Source organism: Esox lucius, chromosome 3, assembly GCF_011004845.1.
Source record: "Esox lucius isolate fEsoLuc1 chromosome 3, fEsoLuc1.pri, whole genome shotgun sequence".
NCBI lineage: Eukaryota > Metazoa > Chordata > Actinopteri > Esociformes > Esocidae > Esox > Esox lucius.
This window is the reverse complement of record NC_047571.1, coordinates 23,509,233-23,531,422: the sequence shown is the minus strand read 5'-3', so window position 1 is coordinate 23,531,422 and position 22,190 is coordinate 23,509,233. Positions and strand designations below refer to the sequence as shown.

The window sequence follows — 22,190 nt, the reverse complement described above, 5'->3', positions numbered from 1 at the left end:
CCAGGAGGCTGCATGACTGGGGCTGTTTATCAACCTTTATCATGCTGCTCACGCATACGCACAAATGGGCACACACTTACACAGACACTGACACCAATGTGGACATATGCATTAGTGAACACACCAACGTGCAGATACTCACGGGCAAGTGTGAAAACAAGCAGGAACTGAAACACTGTGATCTGTTTTCCATATATCCTAAACCTAGTACTGAACCGTAAACCTAACCCGCATGTCAACCCTAATCCTAACCACAATCTAATCTTTATACCTAAACCTAACCAAAGCTGAACACCGAAACTTAACCCCAACCCAAATGCCAAACCTAATCTAAATTCTAACAGTAACCCAAATTGTAGGTTTCAACTTGAACATAACCCTAAGCTAAAAATAGCCTTTTGCCTTGGGACCTGCTAAAAATCCATGTGGTGACCAAACCAGCAGATTTTATGATGTCTGTTGATACGTCTGGCCCCACATGTGTTATAAAAACCATGATAACACACATATCCGTACCCACAGAACGTACACACAGACACATACACATTCAGGAGAACCCGACAGTAGACTTATTTTACTCCTTTTACAGTGAAAGGGGTATTGGTTTGGTTTGGGAGAAGAAGAAAAAAATTCTACCTGGATAATTCCTTGGGGATCTTCAAATGTTTTGACAGTAATTATCTCTTGTAGCCTGTCAGAACAGTGACGGTTTTCATTTTTTTTACTAATATCAACTAACTGTATTGCAAATATCTCTAGTAAAGAGAGGTATTGCAAAGTGTATAGAACTCGAGTCTGATTCAAAACCTTACACGTTCATGCAAAGCCTACAGCAAAACCTGTTTGGCCTTTAAGGTTCTGGTTCTCAGGGAGGGGTTAGTGCATTCAGTAGTGTCTGGACAATATAAATAGGTCAACCCAGACTCTCCCACACTCCGCTTCTAGAAATCCACAACTCTAAATCATGTCGAAATCCACTGTGCAGGCCTGACTCTGAGAAAGTCCCAGCAAGAGCGACAGTCAGGAGCGTCAATAACTATTGTATGAAATCCTTAATGGAAACTGTCTCTCAAAACCAGAAGGCAACTCTGAACATGAGGGTTGAAACACTTCTTGTTTTCCTCCTCTAACTATAATAAAGGACAAATCAGAAGTGTTTTTGGCCTTTCAGATGATTCTTACCCCTGCCTTTAAATAGCACTATTGAGAGCAATGTAGGCCCTTGTTATATCTAGTTTGCACTGGTTTGGAATAGGTGGCCTTTTGGGATCCATGTATTATTGTTAGCCTAGTCATTGCAAGGGAGACGTGTATATTTTTCGGTAACTGCCTCATGAATTTTAGGCTACAACAACATCAGAAATATATTAACTCGCAGGGAAATGCATTCAGAATAGATTGTGTATGCTGTGAAAAATATTTTAAACTAGCATGTTTCAGACCCTTTGGAGGGTGGGGGCACAAGGATATCAGGAAAATAATAAACTGGTTTGATGTGTCGTATTTTATCCTCAAACAACCTTTTGTATATTTACAAACTTGACTCAGAGCCCAAATTCATTGTGTTGTTTGGAGTGATCAACTGCCAAGCTAATGTCACCCCAGGTCATGTCAACACAATGATGTTACTGGGAAAAAGATCAAGTGCTAAAAAACACTTAATGAAAGAAATAGTACAACATGGTATTGCATAGATTGACTTCTTTATATGCTGATAATTGAAGGACCTTTTTTAAAGTTCCCATGCAGGTTTTTGTTTGCTATATATCTCATAAATAACTGTTTATTTCGTGAAAATATATGTGAGCCTCCTGTGGCCTTTGAAATGCTAACAAGCTAGTGTGCATTAGAAAACATTTTAAATGCATTTTTTTAGGTCATACATTGTTTGTTTACGTGTACACTGTTTAAAAACATAACAGAAAATAAGTGTATGTTTCTAGGTTATAAAAGTTGAAGAAAACAAAGCTCACTCATTAAGTCCAGAAATGCATGTATTAAGTAATTATTAATTTACAACGAGTTTAAACCTTGGCTAATGTGTAACCTACTTAGGACATTAAGGACAGAAAGAGTGGGAAACAAAACTAATCGTTATTGTCGGTGAGACAGAGCTCACCGTTCTCTCTCTCTCTCTCTCTCTCTCTCTCTCTCTCTCTCTCTCTCTCTCTCTCTCTCTCTCTCTATGCACTGCAGATGTACGCAACACAAGCCAGACTGCTAGACAGACAGACACCCCCACACAGTTTCCGTGACATGCCCAATTCGAGTCTGGGTGACGTATCTCCATTAGGTAGATAGTGCTGTGACGTTGCAAGGCTTTGGCTGTAGTGGTTTCTAGCTGCATCAAGTTGTTGACGGTCGGTAGAACGGAGGAGAACCGTGTGAAGAGGATTCCAAACGACCTCATTCAGGCAGGTCTTTTTAAACGGGTTTCGGTATGTCTTTTATTACTGGCAATTGGTAATTTACCACGTTTTTAAGTTTCATTGTTTTATGGTTTACCGAAAAGAGGCACGATTTTATGGTTTAACATGCATTCGCTTATTGTTACTAGCTAGCCTAGGCTAGTTTGCTCTGGCTTCACACAGCGCTGGGTGTGTAGTGGCTAAGCTAAGCTAACCTCGCTAGCCTCAATCTCCGTTTGCTCAGCTCCAATATACATTTTTGTAACGTTACGTTAGCCAAAGAAATGTTAATTCAAGCTGTCGAACTGGCTTTCTGTCATTTTTTTTATTACGCCATCATTAGAACTGTTGACAATGTTGTCCCTTGCATTTCATTTGATTATAATTATCTATTTTATCAGATTATATTCACCGAAACTTAGGATATTTGTTGGTGTAAAATATTGCCAGTAGGCTGCGATTGCTGCTTCTTCAAGCCGGGGGTTTGTTTCTACAGTAGGTCAGCTTGTTACGGTTATGTTGACTTGTGATTGTTGGTCTGTTGACGGTCTAGCTAGTAGTCGCAGACAGAAGCCTAGCCAGTGAATGTCATTATCAGTGCTGTCTGCATACCAGTGCCATCGTGGCGAGCCGGAGGAGGCGAAGTACAGTTTGTAGACGAGGGAAAGGAGGGAGAGCGAGGGTGTTGGAGATGAGGAATGGAGCAGATTGCGAATGCGAGTTGTACGCGTTGTCCTTCCTACGAGGAGGGGGTTACACTACATACAGTGCGAGGTAAAACAGCAAGGGATTCTCAATTATATGGATGTGTGTTAGTGTGTATATATACATTTTATGGAAATATATTTTTTCGAATATTAATATTGACAACCCTATCCGAAAAACGATTTTATTTGATGCTTGGGCAAAATGTAAATCCACGCAGCAATCACATCAGATGAGGCTTACGCTACCTCGCCGCGAGCATATTTGCGTTGGTGAGGATTCAGTATTCATTATTTTATTACGTTGAACCATACTTGTAGGGAATGGGATTATTATATTACGGCAACTAAACCTGCTATGCGGTTTGACTTTTTGTACTTGCTTTAGTGGAAATCTCTGGCTGCACCGGCGGTGTAGTTGCTGCATGGAGGTCAACGGTGCTGCTGGTACAATCTAGCTCTAGTTCGCACAGCTACTGTAAAATACATGGACTGTGAAAACGCCGAGCTGTCTTTAAAATCGGTTTAAATGTAAATCGGCCCCTTATTGGTCGTCCAATGTGTAAATTGTAGTGTAAAAATACATCGGTGACACAAGCATTAATATTATTGTAGCTATGTGAGAGGGTGATTTTCGAGTTTTAACTGCCAAATGTTGAAGCTTTTCGGCGAAAAGGATCCTCATATGTGTGCTGTACTCTCCTAACGTTGGATTAAAATACTCAACATACTGTGTTTACTGTTGATGTAACATTTGTCTTGTCGAATTGATGCGGTGTAAAATTAAATACAGATAGATTCCGTGGTGTAGGGAAAAAACTCGTTCGTCATCCATTGAATGTCACGCTGTGCTTTTCGGTAACAATTGAACGGATTGAATGAGTGCGGTTACTCTTTTATCAATTGTTTTTCACCTAGCTGATGGGGTCAGCGTGGGGTGACCATTAGAGCAGACTTCGGCTTGAGAACAGCAAGCAGGACAACTGGTGGGCTTTGGGAGGCTGGCAATTTAGGCAATTAGGATCCCTTTGGACAAATTGTTAATTTGATTACCTAGCTTACTGATGAACCTGTATTCACTGTACCTAACTAGTGACCTAAAAACGTCCAGCAAAAATATCTGATAAGCTAGTTCTTGATCATCTGGCCACCTGGTTGGTTTTTAAAACTAGTATGTTCTGTGGCCAATGGAATTGTTCTTGACTGGTTTGGTGGGGGATGCATATTGCCCCATGGGGTTCAATTACAAGGGCTGAATGAGGAGATGTTTGGGTGGTGTGGTATGGTAATAGCCATTTGGCCCCCAGTGGGTCCATTGAACCACTCAACCCCCAACCAGGATAGCCTCCATAAAACATTTAAACACCTTTTTAATGTTATTTTATGCTTTGAGAAAAAACATCTAACATGCTGCTTAGATTTACGCCTTTTGGATTGCATAAACAAAAAACACAGTGTTTGATAAACATAGTTTTAAGTTTTACTTTGGAATTGGTTAAGGCTTTCTTTGCCTCCCGTCTTGTATGATAATGTTTTAAACCTTCCCCTGCAGGAAGCAGACAGAGAGACAGACAGACCGAATCAACAGTCTGAATAGAAACCCATCAGTCTCCACCATGCACCTTTCTGAACACCAGAAGATCTGGAACATTTAAGACGAGAAGAGAACTAGCCAAACATTAACTGAAAGGGTTCTATAAATCCAAGGGAAGGTGGGAGTGGAAATAGACAGACCTTTCTTCTCTATTGACTCCGATATGGCCAGTACTCAGACGAGTCTGAAAACCCCATTCAAAGACCTGGCTTCGTTCAAGGGCAACATGAAGCGACTGTACCGCGAGAGGCTAGAGGATGCGCCAATCAAGAAGAGGCTGATGGCTGAGATGAACCTGAAGCGCCGCAACCTGGATGCCCTGCCCGCCCTGCCCCGGGCCTCCAAGGTGAAGAGGGAGGTTGTGGAGGAGCCCAGCCAGCACCAGGAGCCAGCCCGAGGCATGGATCGATCTGTAGAGTTGGACAGTAGAGGGGAGCTCCAGGTATGTGGTGCCAAAGCTCTGGATCTCAGCCCCGGGCTGAAACACACGCTGGCAGCCTTCACCCTCAGCAGCCAGAGCTCATTGGGGGGCCCGGCAGCCTTCTCTGCCCGTGCCGGTCATGAAGCCTCTTCCTCCCCTGGGGTCGGCTCTGGTCCCCGCCAAGGCATGACCCCTATAACCTCCCCCCCGGTGCTGGGAGGGGGCCCACTGCTGGTACCCAGTGACAGCTCCACGGAGCTTAGCCACTCCTCCCTGGAGGGGGAGTCAATTTCCTGCTTCACCGTTGGCGGGGAGAAGCGCCTTTGCCTCCCGCAGGTGCTCAACTCCGTGCTCCGCGACTTCTCCTTGCAGCAGATCAACGCCGTGTGTGACGAGCTCTATGTGTACTGCTCGCGCTGTGACGGCGAGCAGCTCCACATCCTCAAGGTGCTGGGCATTCTGCCCTTCAACGCCCCGTCCTGCGGCCTCATCACCCTGACCGACGCCCAGCGCCTCTGCAACGCCCTGCTCCGCCCAGGCGCCGCGCTGCCTTCCGACTCCGGCGGCAAGCTGTCCGGCCAGGGGCTCCTCAAGGAAACGGAGGCCAGCTTTCAGGTGGAGCACCAGTGTCTGGGCAAATGCCAGGGCCTGTTTGTGCCCCAGTTCTATGCCCAGCCCGAGGCGCCCTGCATTCAGTGCGTCGAGTGCCAGCTGCTCTTCTCGCCGCAGAAGTTCGTGATGCACTCTCACAGGTCACCGGACAAGAGGACCTGTCACTGGGGCTTTGACTCGGCCAAGTGGCCGTACTACCTGCAGCTGGGGAGGAAGTATCTGGGTACCGCAGAGGAGCCGCGGCTCAAACAGCTACTGGAGGACATGAAGGACAAGTTCCACTACAACAGGACCAGCGATAAGGTACGAGCAGATTATTTCGCGGCCTGTGTGTGTCTGTGTGTGTTGGACACGTTGTTGATATTTGTTTGTTTGTCTTGATACCACTGGTAGCTAGTGGGGTCCAGAGATGCCATCCCCAGTTTTTTTTTCTCTTGTTTGTTGCATATTGTATTAGGTCAGAGGAGGGGCTTACAGGCTGACCACTGACCAGCTGCTCTCTGTTGGTCCGCCTCGGGGTGTGTTTGTGTCCGTGTCGTGGGGGAGGGGCATCATTTGTCCTCCAGGTCAGCTGGAGGTCACTAGAATCATCACTAGACAATGGGCCAGAACGCCAACTGACTTGTGTGGACTTTCTCTCACCCAGACCTTTGGGTTGCATGGGTTGCCATTAAATCCCTTCACCTCACTTTACAAGCCATTACATTAATTAATGCGTTCAGTGATGTTTTTAAAAGCCAATTTAAATGGAGGGTCAACACTGACAATGCTTCTAGGTCCAGGACTGGGGTTTAAAAGGATTCTGGGAAGTGGTCCTTTGGCCTTTATCTGTCAGAATGAGTGTACAGAAACAAACTGCCCAGGCCCTTTGCATGGGGAAGGCCCGTTTCCACCGCCCCACCAGTGCCTTCCATTGCCCACCAAAGCCCAGTGGAGGTTTCTAAAGAACAGAGGGTTTCCCCCCTTTTCTTTTCGTTCATTTGTCACATTGGGGGAGAGCGAGCACGGGTCAGGGATCTATAGAAATGTCAGACTCTGACTGACTAAACTAAAAGCTCTAGATGGTTTCATTCCCATTAACTGGTTCTGCTCGGTGTCTCTTGACCTGTTCCTGTTGACCAGACTGGGCTGTCGGGGGCCGGGCCAACAGGCACCCTGCCCTCTACACGGCACTCCATTTTGTCCCGGGCCCATAGCGCTCCGGTCTAAAGTTTCACGTTCCTGAAGTGGTGCGCTATCTTTGGAATAGGGTGTCAGTTGGGAAGTGGGCTCAGTTTTGTATTGTTTAACAACTAACGGGGCAGGTCTCGGCAGTAGGCTGCAAACTAGTCTTTTCAGTACTTTGTCTTCGTTCTCGCCCTACGGCAGGCTATGGGAGAGAGTCGATTAACTTTGAGCAGACAGACTGTGGTGTGTGCGTGTGTACTTCCAGCTTGTGTGTGCGCGGGCAGGTGTGAGAACACTGCCTGCTGTACAGTAATTTGGCACTCCCTGTCTGTCGTGTTTGTGTCTGGCAGGGAGAGGGAGGGGGGTGGGGGGGGAGAAGGCCTAGCCTCTCTCCCTCCCCGTGTGTGTCAGTGACTATGTGTGAGTGTGCCGGAAATACTGTCTGGTGTCTAGTCTAGCCCTAAAACCACATTCCTCCCTCCAAGGCTTGGCTCCATGTTTCACTGGAGAGAGAGAGAGAGAGAGAGAGAGAGAGAGAGACACACACAACCTACTTTCTGGTCAGGGTTACTGTTAGGCAATCATTTCCTGGACGTAGCCAATTTTAAAATGATTTAATGGCAAACTGTCTCGGGTTGCCTGTCATACACCCCAGTATGGTACACCAGTCTGTAGGCCTACAGGTTACTACACGGTACCATGGTCCGCTTTGCACAGCACTGTTACATTATTGCAGCCCGCGGAGCAGCATTTTGCATTTGTATTTAAGTAATTTAGCAGACACTCTTGTCCAAAGCAACTTAGCAGTTAGTACATTTGTTAGGATGGTTTGGTGAGACCACCACACGCTAATGGTGCCCCCAGATTCTGCTCATATTAGTAGCTATCAGCAAGTTCGGTGCATGTAGGACGAAAAAGATGACAAGTGTCAGGAAGGAGGTCGTTAGCTTTGGGGAAACCACGTTTAGCTTGCTTTGGTAGAACAGCTTGACCTTTGTGCTACACTGGTTCGCGCCATATCCTTTATTTCTTATAAATTGGCTGTCACTGACTCATTTGTAAAGTTGGGTTTACATCCTGGGCCAGAAGGCAGATTCTCAGAAAGATCCTTTCCAGTGTTGAGGAAGCAGTGGACACCGAGACAGAACAAACACAGTGTGACGGAACACTTTGTCCCAGCCTGGTCCTAGCCTGCGCACGCGCGCAACTGAGAGGGATGTGGGACTGACAGAAGGCCCGGTCATTTGGCAGATGGGAGCCTAGCTGCAGCCCTGTACATCCTTCAAACTGTAGGTGGGGAAAGCGTCTCAAATGGCACCTCATTCACTAAGTCACAGCTCTTCTCAAAACTACTGCATTATGTAGGGAATATTGTGCCATATGGGATGTGGGTGGTGGAGGGGTACATACCCCCTCTCTCTGTGTGAAGGTATGAGTGCTTCTCTTCAGAGAGGTAGAGGGAGCGCAAACCTTTGGACGGAGGGCGGAGAGAGCGCTAACCTTTGGGTGGAGGGTGGAGGGAGCGCTAACCTTTGGGTGGAGGGCGGAGGGAGCGCTAACCTTTGGGTGGAGGGCGGAGGGAGCGCTAACCTTTGGGTGGAGGGCGGAGGGAGCGCTAACCTTTGGGTGGAGGGCGGAGGGAGCGCTAACCTTTGGGTGGAGGGCGGAGGGAGCGCTAACCTTTGGGTGGAGGGCGGAGGGAGCGCTAACCTTTGGGTGGAGGGCGGAGGGAGCGCTAACCTTTGGGTGGAGGGCGGAGGGAGCGCTAACCTTTGGGTGGAGGGCGGAGGGAGCGCTAACCTTTGGGTGGAGGGCGGAGGGAGCGCTAACCTTTGGGTGGAGGGCGGAGGGAGCGCTAACCTTTGGGTGGAGGGCGGAGGGAGCGCTAACCTTTGGGTGGAGGGCGGAGGGAGCGCTAACCTTTGGGTGGAGGGCGGAGGGAGCGCTAACCTTTGGGTGGAGGGTGGAGGGAGCGCTAACCTTTGGGTGGAGGGTGGAGGGAGCGCTAACCTTTGGGTGGAGGGTGGAGGGAGCGCTAACCTTTGGGTGGAGGGTGGAGGGAGCGCTAACCTTTGGGTGGAGGGAGCGCTAACCTTTGGACAGAGAGGGTTGTCTGTCTATGAAAAGCCTCGGACTGTGCTACAATGTGCACATTTACACTGTGTTTAAACCTGGCTGGCTGGCGGAGTTGTCGGGGGTTAGGGGTTAAACACACAGCCTACAGGGGAGTTGAGTGTTTGGGGGGGGGTGTTTGGGTGGTAGCGTGGTAGAGGGAGGGAGACATCTGGAAGTTACTTGCTCTGCAATGTTGAGGAGTTAAAACGTTGCAGGTCCTGGTCAGTAGGCTCAATGTTGGACAACCACTTGACACGGTGGACATCCTGAATGAAGTTGACTGGCTGTGGCCCTAGTTCTCCTCCCTGACATCTCAGTAGGATGTTAGTTCAACTCGGTTCACGTAACTTTGTCCAGTAATGACCTCGGTTTGACCAGAACGTCTGGCTGAAAACACAATAGGGATGTCGGTGAGACAACAGGCCTATCAACTGACGATAGCAGGCTGTGTGTGTGTCATCTAACACCATGAGGTAAGGAGCCTGGCTGGATGACGGGCTTCTTGTGCGCCCACAGACACACAGATAGTCTGGCGTCTTCAGTGGTAGAAAGAGGTTTTCTGTCTTTGGTGATTAGAGAAGAGCAGAAATTCCCAGTGTGTGACTCATGGTCCTGGTTGTGAAAGACCTGCTGGAGTGTCTGGAGGGACACAGTGTACTAAAATACACCCAATCAGATTAGAAAGAAACAAAACGCTTGTTGCGTAGGCATTGTTAAGATTGTGTGTGTGTGTGTGTGTGTGTACACCTGAGTGTTGGTCGGACCAGACTGGTCATGGGAAAGAGGTCAATGGACTGCAGACTGTGGGGGAGGGAGGGAGGCTGTCATTGGCACGCTGTCAACAACTCTCAGCTAACAGGAGATATTTGTCTAATCCATCATTAATTTATTGTATCAAACCCACAACACCGTTACTCCAGTATGTACGTATCGGGCTGTTTATCCTGCATGATGTTTATAGTATCTTGTGTGCAGATTTCCAAGAAGTGACTGTTAAATAATACCTCCTGCAAGGATGGCAAGTCTCAACCGTGAGGAGGTGGGGCATAGCTTAAGTGACAGGGCTGGATGTGTGCTAATTTGTAGGCTAATTTAGCTGTGGGCCTATGAGGATTCTGGATCAGTCGCCCACAGCTTCTCTCTTACACATTCCATGGCGTTTCCATTATTTGGACTGGTTCCATTGACCTCTTTACTGCATCTATGTTGCCCCGTACTGGTTCCAGTCCTGGCGCTGTCTCGTGTGTGTGTGTGTGTGTGTGTGTGTGTTGTCCAGGGCTAGACGACGGCTGTGGTTCAGACAGCTGCCTCTTTAGCTTCCTCTATTGACTATTTAGAAACCAGTGACTTCATTACCACAGGCCAGACCTGCATTCCCTCTGTCTGTCTTCCTGTCTCTTGCCTCCTTCCGCCTGGGTCTTTCTCTGTTCCTGTATTCTGGTAGTTTCAGGTCTACCGCAAACCCTATTGTCTCTCATTGAAATCCTTTTGGAGCATTCTGCTCTGTTGAATTCTAGAATAGATTCCCATTTCCCAGACGGTGTGTCCAGAGCCCCGCCCCCTTGTGTGTTTTTAACCCGTCGACATCCCTGGGGGCCCAATTAGAAGACAATAAAAAAAAATGTGTTGAAACGAGGCGATAAGCCAATAACTTAGCAGAGTTTCTGTGGAAGAGAAGGAGAGCCTAGAGTATGACAGACAACCCCCCCCCCCCCCACCACGGTCTGGAGGGTGGTAAGAGGGGAAGGGGGTGAGTCAGTCCAGGACAGCTCTCTCTATAAAAATTAACAAAAGAGAAATAATCAGAACCAAGCAGGGAATATTCTGCACACAGTGGTAGCTGTGTATTATCGGCTATGTACCGTGTTAGAACAATGTGCCGATAGTTGAAGTATGAATGGCAATGGAAAATAAAGCATTGAGTCCTAAATCATTCTGCTTTCATGGAACACTGGGGTATATGACCTAACAGTTCTCTTAAGTTGTCAGTATTTGATTTCTTTTCAGCTGCTGTGTACACAGTTTAGGCCAAGTTAGCATTCCAATTTGCTCTGTTTTCTGGCAGATTCTTTTTTCCTTTTCTTTTTTTCCTTTTGTGTAATTCTTCTCCCCGTTTCTCATGATTTGGTTGGGTTTATTTGCTGTTTTCCTTGGGCTCTGTCAGGTCTGTTTGGACCCTAACCCACCAGTATTAGTGGCACTTCTGTAGATTCATCTCTCTTGCTTAGTTATGGAAGGTTTCTGAATAGTTTTCCTTTAGGATTAGGGAAATGTAACAGCTCTTTTCAGTAGCTTGGTGATTACCGGGTGTGTTCATAATTCTGCTCTGGTTGCCTTATTAGGTGTTTTGCAGGATTCTTCATGCAGAGTAGAGGTTGACACAGAAGTGAAAATTCATTCCTGTCCGTTCTTGTCCTGTCAACCCCCCCCCCCACACACTGCCTTGATACCAGAACATTTCTATAACCCTGACAACATACTGTACTGTCCTGATAGAGAGGACACATGTCTTGTTCTGTGCTCATTTCTTTTGCGTGCATACATCAGAAATGATTTCCTCTGTTCGCTGCAATCCTGTCAAAACACCCCTTCCTTGCTGCTTGAGAGTTTCCATAGCGACAGCTCCGTTTTGGACTGGTTTTGAGACCAGAGACGTGTTGGCTTGCTTTAGCCATCTACCTTCATTACCCCGCTGAACGTTATGATCTTATGAATAGTGATTGGAGACTGAAGAAGGCATGTTACTTTAGGGTACAGTGGTCCGTCCCTGTCTTTCTGTCCTGCCCATTTTCTCTCTCTCTCTCTCTCTGTCTCTCTGTCTCTCTGTCTCTCTGTCTCTCTGTCTCTCTGTCTCTCTGTCTCTCTGTCTCTCTCTCTGTCTCTCTCTCTGTCTCTCTCTCTGTCTCTCTCTCTGTCTCTCTCTCTGTCTCTCTCTCTGTGTGTCTCTCTGTGTGTCTCTCTGTGTGTCTCTCTGTGTGTCTCTCTCTGTCTCTCTCTCTGTCTCTCTCTCTGTCTCTCTCTCTGTGTCTCTCTCTGTGTCTGTGTGTCTCTGTGTGTGTCTCTGTGTCTCTGTGTCTCTCCGTTCTTCATTTTCCTTTCCTATCTGTACGTGGTTCAGACTTGTAAATGCTGCAGCATGTTATGAACACCCCCCCCCCCCCCCCCCCCCCACACACACACACACACTTTCTGTTCTTCCTCTCCCCCCCTTGTTCAGGGAGAAACTAACCTCGCAAGACCTCTTCTGAATGGAACTCTGCCTGGAACAACCCTCCTGTTCAGCCAATCACACGCCAGGGCTGGCCTTGGTCGCTCTCTTTTCCTCTCTCTAGCTCTTAGCTGGCTTTCTCCCTCTCTGGAGGAAGGCTTGCATGTTGCCCCGGAAGGTGACCTGCAACAGTTTTGACTTTCACAAGTTGAACTTTCCTTCCTGTGTGCTGTAATAACAAACGTTTCAGGGTTGTGGATGTATAATGAACCACTGCCACATTTCTAGATGGACTCGGCTGAGGAAACAATGGTGGAGTCACTAGGGAGACGTCCAGCTCCACTTCTCTCCCCAGAGCTGTGCTCCTGCCCTGTTGTTTCTGGCCGTAAGAGGCCCTGGGGGAGGGGCCTGCAGCAGCTGCTAGCTGGGTGCTCCAGCCCAGAGCCAGACAGCAGACTAAACATGCAGACACACGGCTGTGGTCTTGTCTCCCCTCCAGACATGCACAGGCGGGTGGACGTCTGTCTCCCCCCCCCAGTGCCATGCACCATGTAGAGGCCAGGGTGCCGTACATTTAGATTACCAGTGTCTGGTCTCCCAGAGACTTCCCACTCCTGTCGTCCTTTTCTTGTCTTCTCTCTTTCCCCTGTCATCCGTCTCTTCAGTCATCCTTCTCTCTTTCCATGACGCGGTCGTGGGGAAATCCAGGGAAGAGCGGAAAAGGCTGGCTGTTGCTTTGTGGGAATCCAATCCTCTTTGCGTGGCTTTAGCGCTCGTTCATCTGCAGCAGGTTGTGTCACTTCCCTCACACCCTGTAGTGGGGGTGGCGGCTGATTGGGTGCCATGATGCAGTACTAGATGTGTACTAACGTCGGCGCCTTGGACTGGACCTACCTGGACCAAACAGCCATTTAGAACACGTCCATATTACCTAGAGTGCTTTGGACCTCCACATCGCTGTGTGATTTAGGAGTTCAGTACAGAATAATGTGTGATGGAGATGTTGTGTTACCATGTCCACATGGCCCCTGGGCCATGAAAATACAACCCCGGTTGTGCATGTGACCCAGCTGGCTGCTGGGGGTCGGGCCCCAGTCCTCGGGCCCCAGTCCTCGGGACCCAAGCGGGTGGAAATGATTTCCTTCCCCCAGCGGGAGACTTTTTCAGATGAAAGGCTTAATGTAGAGCGAACAATGGAGAATCACTGCCCTGGCCGATAGCCAGACCTTGAATGGGGGCGATGGAGACAAACACACAGGCTGGCCTTTGGAGCTCTTTATACACTGGGCTTCATAAAGGAGCCAGTGGGCCTGCAGACACACAGCCTCATCCTGGACGTTGAGTGGATGTTTCAGCGGGGTGTTTGGCTCCTGTACTGAGGGGATCCAGTGACACACAGGGCTCCCGTCCTCCTTCCTTGGGTCATTCCCTCCGTGACTACTGCGTGTCCCTGATGATGCCTGGTCACGTGTGTTGCTGCACCCATGGAACTAGGAGGCCCGACTTGTCAAGTAACCTGTTGCATATCAGGAGACATTTTGCTGGTCCTCATGAAAAAGGCTCGGTCATCTTGGGGTTAGGATTTAATTTTGTAAATTGTAATTGTCATTTTGGGAACATTTTGGTCCCCAAAAATTCCTTACAAGTATTGCTATGAGAAGCATTGACAGTTTGTCTTCTGTCTGGAAAGACGGACAGACAGACAGACTGTGTGTGTGTGTGTCTGTCTGTATGTGTGTGTGTCTGTCTGTCTGTGTGTGTGTGTCTGTGTGCGTTGAGTCGAAGGTAAGCAGTGCCAGCTGGGTAATACGTGCTGAAGGCCACACACACAGAGTATAATGGCTGCTCCCAGGTTGTAAGATGGCTGAGAGAAGCAGAGAAAGGGAGGGGCAGACAGGTTGTGTGCTGCTGTCGCTGATGACAGCCGTCTAGTCAGGCAGGCAGACAGGCAGGCAGGCAGACAGACACGCAGAGTACTCATGTGGCCGGAAGAATGTGCTTCAGGCCCACAGCCAACTCTGGTTTGGAACAAACCTGTCCTTATCTATCTATCTGTCTGTCTCGGTGTGTGTGTGTGTGTGTGTGTGTGTGTGTGTGTGTCTCTGTCTCGGTGTGTGTGTGTGTGTGTCTCTGTCTCGGTGTGTGTGTGTGTGTGTCTCTGTCTCGGTGTGTGTGTGTGTGTGTGTGTCTCTGTCTCGGTGTGTGTGTGTGTGTGTGTGTCTCTGTCTCGGTGTGTGTGTGTGTGTGTCTCTGTCTCGGTGTGTGTGTGTGTGTGTGTGTGTGTGTCTCTGTCTCGGTGTGTGTGTGTGTGTGTGTCTCTGTCTCGGTGTGTGTGTCTCTGTCTCGGTGTGTGTGTCTCTGTCTCGGTGTGTGTGTGTGTGTGTGTGTGTCTCTGTCTCGGTGTGTGTGTGTGTGTGTCTCTGTCTCGGTGTGTGTGTGTGTGTGTGTGTGTCTCTGTCTCGGTGTGTGTGTGTGTGTGTGTGTGTGTGTGTGTCTCTGTCTCGGTGTGTGTGTGTGTGTGTGTGTGTCTCTGTCTCTGTCTCTGTCTCGGTGTGTGTGTGTGTCTCGGTGTGTGTGTGTGTGTGTGTGTGTGTGTGTGTGTGTCTCTGTCTCGGTGTGTGTGTGTGTGTCTCTGTCTCGGTGTGTGTGTGTGTGTGTGTGTGTGTCTCTGTCTCGGTGTGTGTGTGTGTGTGTGTGTGTGTGTGTGTGTGTGTGTGTGTGTCTCTGTCTCGGTGTGTGTGTGTGTGTGTCTCTGTCTCGGTGTGTGTGTGTGTGTGTCTCTGTCTCGGTGTGTGTGTGTGTGTGTGTGTGTGTGTGTGTGTGTGTGTGTGTGTGTGTGTGTGTGTGTGTGTGTGTGTGTGTGTGTGTCTCTGTCTCGGTGTGTGTGTGTGTGTCTCTGTCTCGGTGTGTGTGTGTGTGTGTCTCTGTCTCGGTGTGTGTGTGTGTGTGTGTGTGTGTGTCTGTGTCTGTGTCGGTGTGTCTGTCTCGGTGTGTGTGTCGAGGTGTGTCTGCTTGTTGGGTAATTCCTGTTTGTGTCTGAAGCAGAGGAACAGGTGTGTGTCTGTCTGTGTGTATGTAACCTGACAGTCACAAGGTGCCTGTCCGTTTAGTTTTTTTAAGGACCTAGAGTGAACAGGGTGTGTGTCTGAGCCGATTGGATTACATTTACCTCACAATGAGATCTATTATATGGGCTAGTTGACATGGACCAACGCACAGACATGCAGATGGACAGACACACACACCACTCTAATATTGCTTGTATAGTCGTGATGGAACAGGATGTGGTAGATCTAGACAGGGTGGAACCTTGTGTGTCTTCCTTCCTTGTTATCGTTGAGACACCCAGCTTTGTAATGACTAGTGTGACTGGAAGGAAGAAACGTCCATCTGAGCGGGCGTGTGTGCGCGTTCGCACACGGCAGTGGCTGACTCTAGCTCGATACTCTCCCATTCGTATCAGTCCCTGTCCTCTGCTGCAGTCTGAGAAGCATCACAAACCTTCTTGTAGGTGAACAGGCCTCACACGGTTGTTTATTACTGGACATATAGGGACTTTTGGTTTCCACTTAAAATCCTCACCCCAAACCCTGGTACTTCATTCTGTCCCTTACTGCTAAGCCTACAATGTTTTTCTTTTGAGACCAACCTAATTCAATTTGGTTGGCTGTTCTGATACTAGAATAGTAAAACAAAAACCCACATTAATGTGCGTGCACGCGCGCAAACGCACACGTTGGCGACCGCGCCTTCAGTATGTACTGTAGTCCGTGAGCGATTTAAAGCACATTTCCTGCCCATTCTGACAGTGAGACAGTGAATGGTTGGTTTCCCCCCTGTAGTGCCACATCGCTCTCCGTTTGTTTCCATCTCCGTCACCTCACCACAGACCTTCTGTGTGTTCTCTCCAGTGGTATGGTTGGGTCATTATGCTCCTGGTGTCCTTGTCCTAACCCTGTCTCTGTCTGTGTGTGTCCGGGGTATTTCAGAAGGTGGATGATGAAGACCGGGACGAGGACAGCCAGGTGAGGAGGTCGCCATCTCCTGATCCTCTGGTGTCTCCGAACAGCAAACTGGTTGACAGCAGCAGAACAACCAAGGTAGACGCATGGAGGAGCGACTAACACGCTGTCCTATTGAAAAGACACGCTCCACCCCCCCCCCCCCACCCCCACCACCCGATGTCAAAGGCCAAGCTCTCTGTGTTCTCCACGACCAACCCCCCACACTCCACTCCCCTGGACACACACACACTCGAACAAGTCACATCTTTATCAGGCTTTTCGAAAGAACACACACACACACACACACTAGGGCTGCACGATTTGGATAAAATATTAATTTGTGATTTCTTTGACAAATTATTGCAATTATGGTTATGACTTGCGATTTTCAAACATGGGTGTAAACAGCGTAGATAATCTCACTTAAAAATAGCCTGCATATAATGTGCAATTAAACTGAATAAAAATCCAGTTAAAGTTCAGTGTTTTCTATTTTACACTTTTACCAATTTGAAGGAGCAGCCTGTGTCGAACTATTCGTTTAACAGCTGATTTAATGCAGTGGCGTTTGCAGTGTTTGCAGTGTTTGTGCCGTTGTCATAGCTGGTTTGGCAAAAATTCTCAACCTTTTTAGGTTTATTTTCTCCCATATTAAGTTTGTTTGTAGGCACCGACATTGTAGCCAAAACCTTTAATAACCATGCTGTTGTGTATGAGGGACAATATCTTGGTGCCACTCGCTAGCTTGCAGACGACTTCACTAGCAGTTGCAGTGTTAACTCCAACAAACACTGAAAAACCATCAAGTATTTAAACATTTTGTATTCAGGTATTTAAGTAAAAATACCTACAGCATCTGCAAGAAAACCTATTACGGATGTATGATGCGTGCCCGTGATGCACATCTCATTTAGCTTTTTTTTTAGCCTGAAAAGTTGGCGATTTGGATATTGCACATCAGTATCGCAATTTCGATTATAATTCGATAAAGCCTTAACACACACACAATTATACACACATGGTTTTATCTCCATTAAATGAGTTGGTAGTGTGCCTGTCCATTAACAGTTATTGCATATTAACAAGTGTATTAATGTGTGGTTATGTTTTGAAGTGTGTATCGTTGTATACTGATGTGTTTTTTGTTTCCAGGCTGAAACCAACGCCACTCTGGTGTTCAACCGTCTGTTCCCTCCCATCAAGGAAGAGCCGGGCCACGCCCCCATGGTCCATCCCAGGTACATATCACATGTCTGTGTGTCTGCACCCCCACCCCCCCATGGTCCATCCCAGGTACATATCACATGTCTGTGTGTCTGCACCCCCACCCCCCCATGGTCCATCCCAGGTACATATCACATGTCTGTGTGTCTGCACCCCCACCCCCCCATGGTCCATCCCAGGTACATATCACATGTCTGTGTGTCTGCACCCCCACCCCCCCATGGTCCATCCCAGGTACATATCACATGTCTGTGTGTCTGCACCCCCACCCCCCCATGGTCCATCCCAGGTACATATCACATGTCTGTGTGTCTGCACCCCCACCCCCCCATGGTCCATCCCAGGTACATATCACATGTCTGTGTGTCTGCACCCCCACCCCCCCATGGTCCATCCCAGGTACATATCACATGTCTGTGTGTCTGCACCCCCACCCCCCCATGGTCCATCCCAGGTACATATCACATGTCTGTGTGTCTGCACCCCCACCCCCCCATGGTCCATCCCAGGTACATATCACATGTCTGTGTGTCTGCACCCCCACCCCCCCCATGGTCCATCCCAGGTACATATCACATGTCTGTGTGTCTGCACCCCCACCCCCCCATGGTCCATCCCAGGTACATATCACATGTCTGTGTGTCTGCACCCCCACCCCCCATGGTCCATCCCAGGTACATATCACATGTCTGTGTGTCTGCACCCCCACCCCCCCTTGGTCCATCCCAGGTACATATCACATGTCTGTGTGTCTGCACCCCCACCCCCCCCATGGTCCATCCCAGGTACATATCACATGTCTGTGTCTGACTCTCTAGTCTACTGTTCAGTAATCTGTTCCATATTAAGACCTAGATTAACTGGATTACAGGAGGCAGGGCAGCATGTGACCACAGGACACTGGCCACTGACTGGCTAGACGATGACCTCTGACCCCCCACTCACAGTGGGACCAACATCCATTGTTTTCCAGTGCTTAGTTAACCCTTAATGTTCATGCTGAGACTGACCGTCCTGCACTGATACAAGTCAGTTGTTGGATATACCTGTGGATGCTATTTCTTGCCATGGCCTTATTGCGAACCGGGAAGGATTCTGGTCAAGTTTATGACCTGACAAATTACTGACACGTTTCAGCTTATCAAACCAGTCTAATGCCTTAGGGTTCCCGAATCTAATATAACTGTTAAATGTTGTTCTAAACGGTTCTGGCTAAGAAATCAAATCCAAAGCCATTTTATTTCTCTGAAATGGAGGTGGGGACAATGTACAAAAAGTGCTGTCATTTTTAATGGTCATGGATGAAAATGCATGTGATAGTAATTGTATGGTTTTCTATCCAAAGTCTTCCGTACAGGCAACACTAAAAGAAGTCTCTGTCTGTCTCTCTCCCCAGTTACTTCCTGTATACGTATGATAAGATGGTGGCCCCAAATGTTTCTCTGAGAGGTCAGCCAGAGGTCAGCCCCGAGGTTCTGGGTGCGCTGCTCAAACATCACTACAGCAGAAGACTGACCCATGACCATGATGAAGCTGCTCTGGGTCAGTACCACACACACACACACACACATTACTGTCTGTCTTTACTTGTTAGTTTCAGGGACTCACCCATTCCCTCCCTGACTACTCTCCCTTTCTGTGAGATACTCATACATGTGTTTCTGTCTGACTCAGTGGGTGAGTCCCCCAAAGGTCTGCTGCAGTCCTACTTCCCTATCCTCCTACATCTGTGGTCACATCCCACTGTTCCCCTTGGAGCCCTTGTTCAGACCGAGGTCCATGGTCATAGTAGTGCCCTGTAATGATGACCGAGTGTCTGGGTCTCAGCCCTAAAGGATCCAGTCAGTCTGCTGAGGACCACACTGCTACTGACCAGATTAACCTGGAACACACTGTGGGGTTTCTCAGCACATTGACCTAAAACATGACCACAAGCATAGTAAAGCCTGACCATTTGGTCTTCACACATTTCCCTAGAGCAGAAGCATAGTAAAGCCTGACCATTTGGTCTTCACACATTTCCCTAGAGCAGAAGCATAGTAAAGCCTGACCATTTAGTCTTCACACATTTCCCTAGAGCAGAAGCATAGTAAAGCCTGACCATTTAGTCTTCACACATTTCCCTAGAGCAGAAGCATAGTAAAGCCTGACCATTTGGTCTTCACACATTTCCCTAGAGCAGAAGCATAGTAAAGCCTGACCATTTAGTCTTCACACATTTCCCTAGAGCAGAAGCATAGTAAAGCCTGACCATTTAGTCTTCACACATTTCCCTAGAGCAGAAGCATAGTAAAGCCTGACCATTTAGTCTTCACACATTTCCCTAAAGCAGAAGCGTAGTAAAGCCTGACCATTTAGTCTTCACACATTTCCCTAGAGCAGAAGCATAGTAAAGCCTGACCATTTGGTCTTCACACATTTCCCTAGAGCAGAAGCATAGTAAAGCCTGACCATTTAGTCTTCTCTCATTTCCCTAGAGCAGAAGCATAGTAAAGCCTGACCATTTAGTCTTCACACATTTCCCTAAAGCAGAAGCATAGTAAAGCCTGACCATTTAGTCTTCTCTCATTTCCCTAGAGCAGAAGCATAGTAAAGCCTGACCATTTAGTCTTCACACATTTCCCTAGAGCAGAAGCATAGTAAAGCCTGACCATTTAGTCTTCTCTCATTTCCCTAGAGCAGAAGCATAGTAAAGCCTGACCATTTAGTCTTCACACATTTCCCTAAAGCAGAAGTGCTGTTTCCATGTTAGGGGGTTAGGTACATGGTAAAACGTACTGGGGGTTAAGGTTAGAGGTTATATAATGTTTAATTTGAAAGGTTAGGTTATTCTAAGGTTATCGTCAGGACTCATATGGATTGGTGTGTGGAGGTAAGATAAATAGTTGCTCACCAGCTGTGTGAGGAGATGTATGTTATTGTGTACTTATGTGTCTGTGTGTTGGCTATGGGGCGTGCGTGCGTGCGTGCGCGCGGATGTGTCGGAGTCTTTCTGTACTGCTTTAATCTCAACATCAATCCTGTCTTTCTCTTCATCCCCCTCTCCTCAGATCTCCACGCCTCACCCCCTGCTCCTCCTGGAGTCCACCAGGCCAAGTCTCAGCAACGAGTGTTTGCTGACCGGGAGCGCCAGCAGCCAGTTTCCATGGAGACCAGCCCCTGCAACAAGAGTTGTTCTGCGGTAGCAGTTCCCACGGTGATAGCGGCGGTAGATCCAGCAGCAGCGTCACTGGAAAGTAAAGATGTTCTGTCTTCAGGCTGTGAGGACGATAAAGACAGGATCGTAGTGGAGATCGTTCAGATGTACAGCCGACAGCAGGAGAAGCTGCACTCCACCCTGCACAAACAGCTACAGCTAGAGATGGTGAGACATTAGAGATAGATAACTGCACCCTGCACAAACAGCTACAGCTAGAGATGGTGAGACATTAGAGATAGATAACTGCACCCTGCACAAACAGCTACAGCTAGAGATGGTGAGACATTAGAGATAGATAACTGCACCCTGCACAAACCGCTACAGCTAGAGATGGTGAGACATTAGAGATAGATAACTGCACACTAGAGATGTTCTCTTATGTTCTTTATTCTTTCTCTGTAGGAGTTGGAGGCGCTGCGTGGAGGCGAGGCGGCACGGCTGCAGCAGCTGTCTGCAGAGCAGTGTGCACTGCAGAGTGAACTGGAGGCAGTCCACACTGAGCATGCTCAGAGACTGGGGCAGGTGAGGGAGGAGCAGAGGGACCTGGAGAACCGGCTGGAACAGTTGCGGCAGCAGAGCTGTGTGTGTAACAACGACACACACACACACCAGGAGGCGCACTACGCTAACCAGGTGAGGCCTGGGGAAACGTTGTATACACACACGCTGAAACCTGAGGAGTCTTCCTCACATCATACTTGACAGGAAACACTGTCTGTCTAGGAAAAATATACTTCCTCATCATTGTGTGTGTGTGTGGCACTGACTCTTTGTTTGGGTTTTCAGTACTGAGCTTTATCTCCAGAAAGTGCTTTTGGCTCACTCCACAGAGGGTTGAGACAGCGCACACACACACACACACACACACACCCCTCCCATCCGGCTGTCTCATTCAGCCTTGTTGTCTCTCCGTGTGTCGGCCTCTCTGTGTGTCGGTCTCTCTGTGTGTGTGTGTCATACTAACCTGACCTCCTTTTGTCCTCTAGTTGGCGGAGCTGCGTGGGAGGTTGGACCGGGCAGAGGCTGACAGGGAGGAGCTCCAGGAGGAGCTGAGGAGGGAGCGGGACGCCCGGGAGGCGCTGGAGAGGATCATCTCTCAGCTTAAACAGCAGATGGCCCAGACAGCCCCCCGTTCCTCTGCCTCCTCCGTCACTACACAGAGCCCCTCCCCACCCCCCACCCCCTCCACACACACCCCAAACTCGGAGGGACACGTCACAGGTCCTGAGCTGCCGAACAGCCAGAAGTAACCCCGTCACCAAATGCCCCCACCTTCCTCTATTACCCCCCCCCCCCCCCCGCTGATTTAGACCCCACCCCCCACGAAAGAGAACTCGCTCCCTCAATGTCTCTTCCTTCAATGCTATTTCGTTTCCTCCTCTGTTCTTCCTTATCCTTCCCTCCTACTCTATAGTTCCTTGGGGAAAATACAGCTTTGTGTTGTTTTGTTTTTTAATTTGACCTCCAATAAGTGTTATGATTTCTCCTTCACCCCTATCCTTCAACAGTATTTAAGATTTATTAGCTGGGGGTT

General features: G+C 48.4%; 1 protein-coding gene across 2 annotated transcripts; it reads left to right on the top strand.

The window, feature by feature from the left end:
• Nucleotides 1-2,255: 2,255 nt before the first annotated feature.
• skila (SKI-like proto-oncogene a) lies at nucleotides 2,256-21,940 on the top strand. Of its 2 annotated transcripts, none has more exons than XM_029119032.2 (8): nucleotides 2,256-2,438; nucleotides 4,665-6,042; nucleotides 16,219-16,329; nucleotides 17,386-17,471; nucleotides 18,854-18,999; nucleotides 20,508-20,821; nucleotides 21,059-21,289; nucleotides 21,643-21,940. In XM_029119032.2, exons 2-8 carry the CDS (start codon nucleotides 4,870-4,872, stop codon nucleotides 21,904-21,906), a joined length of 2,325 nt encoding a protein of 774 aa, XP_028974865.1. In that variant the 5' UTR covers nucleotides 2,256-2,438; nucleotides 4,665-4,869; the 3' UTR covers nucleotides 21,907-21,940. The 2 variants fall into 2 exon arrangements, with proteins under 2 accessions (XP_028974865.1, XP_012995568.2); XM_013140114.4 differs by lacking the exon at nucleotides 2,256-2,438 and adding an exon at nucleotides 3,022-3,182.
• The last annotated feature ends 250 nt before the right edge of the window (nucleotides 21,941-22,190 follow it).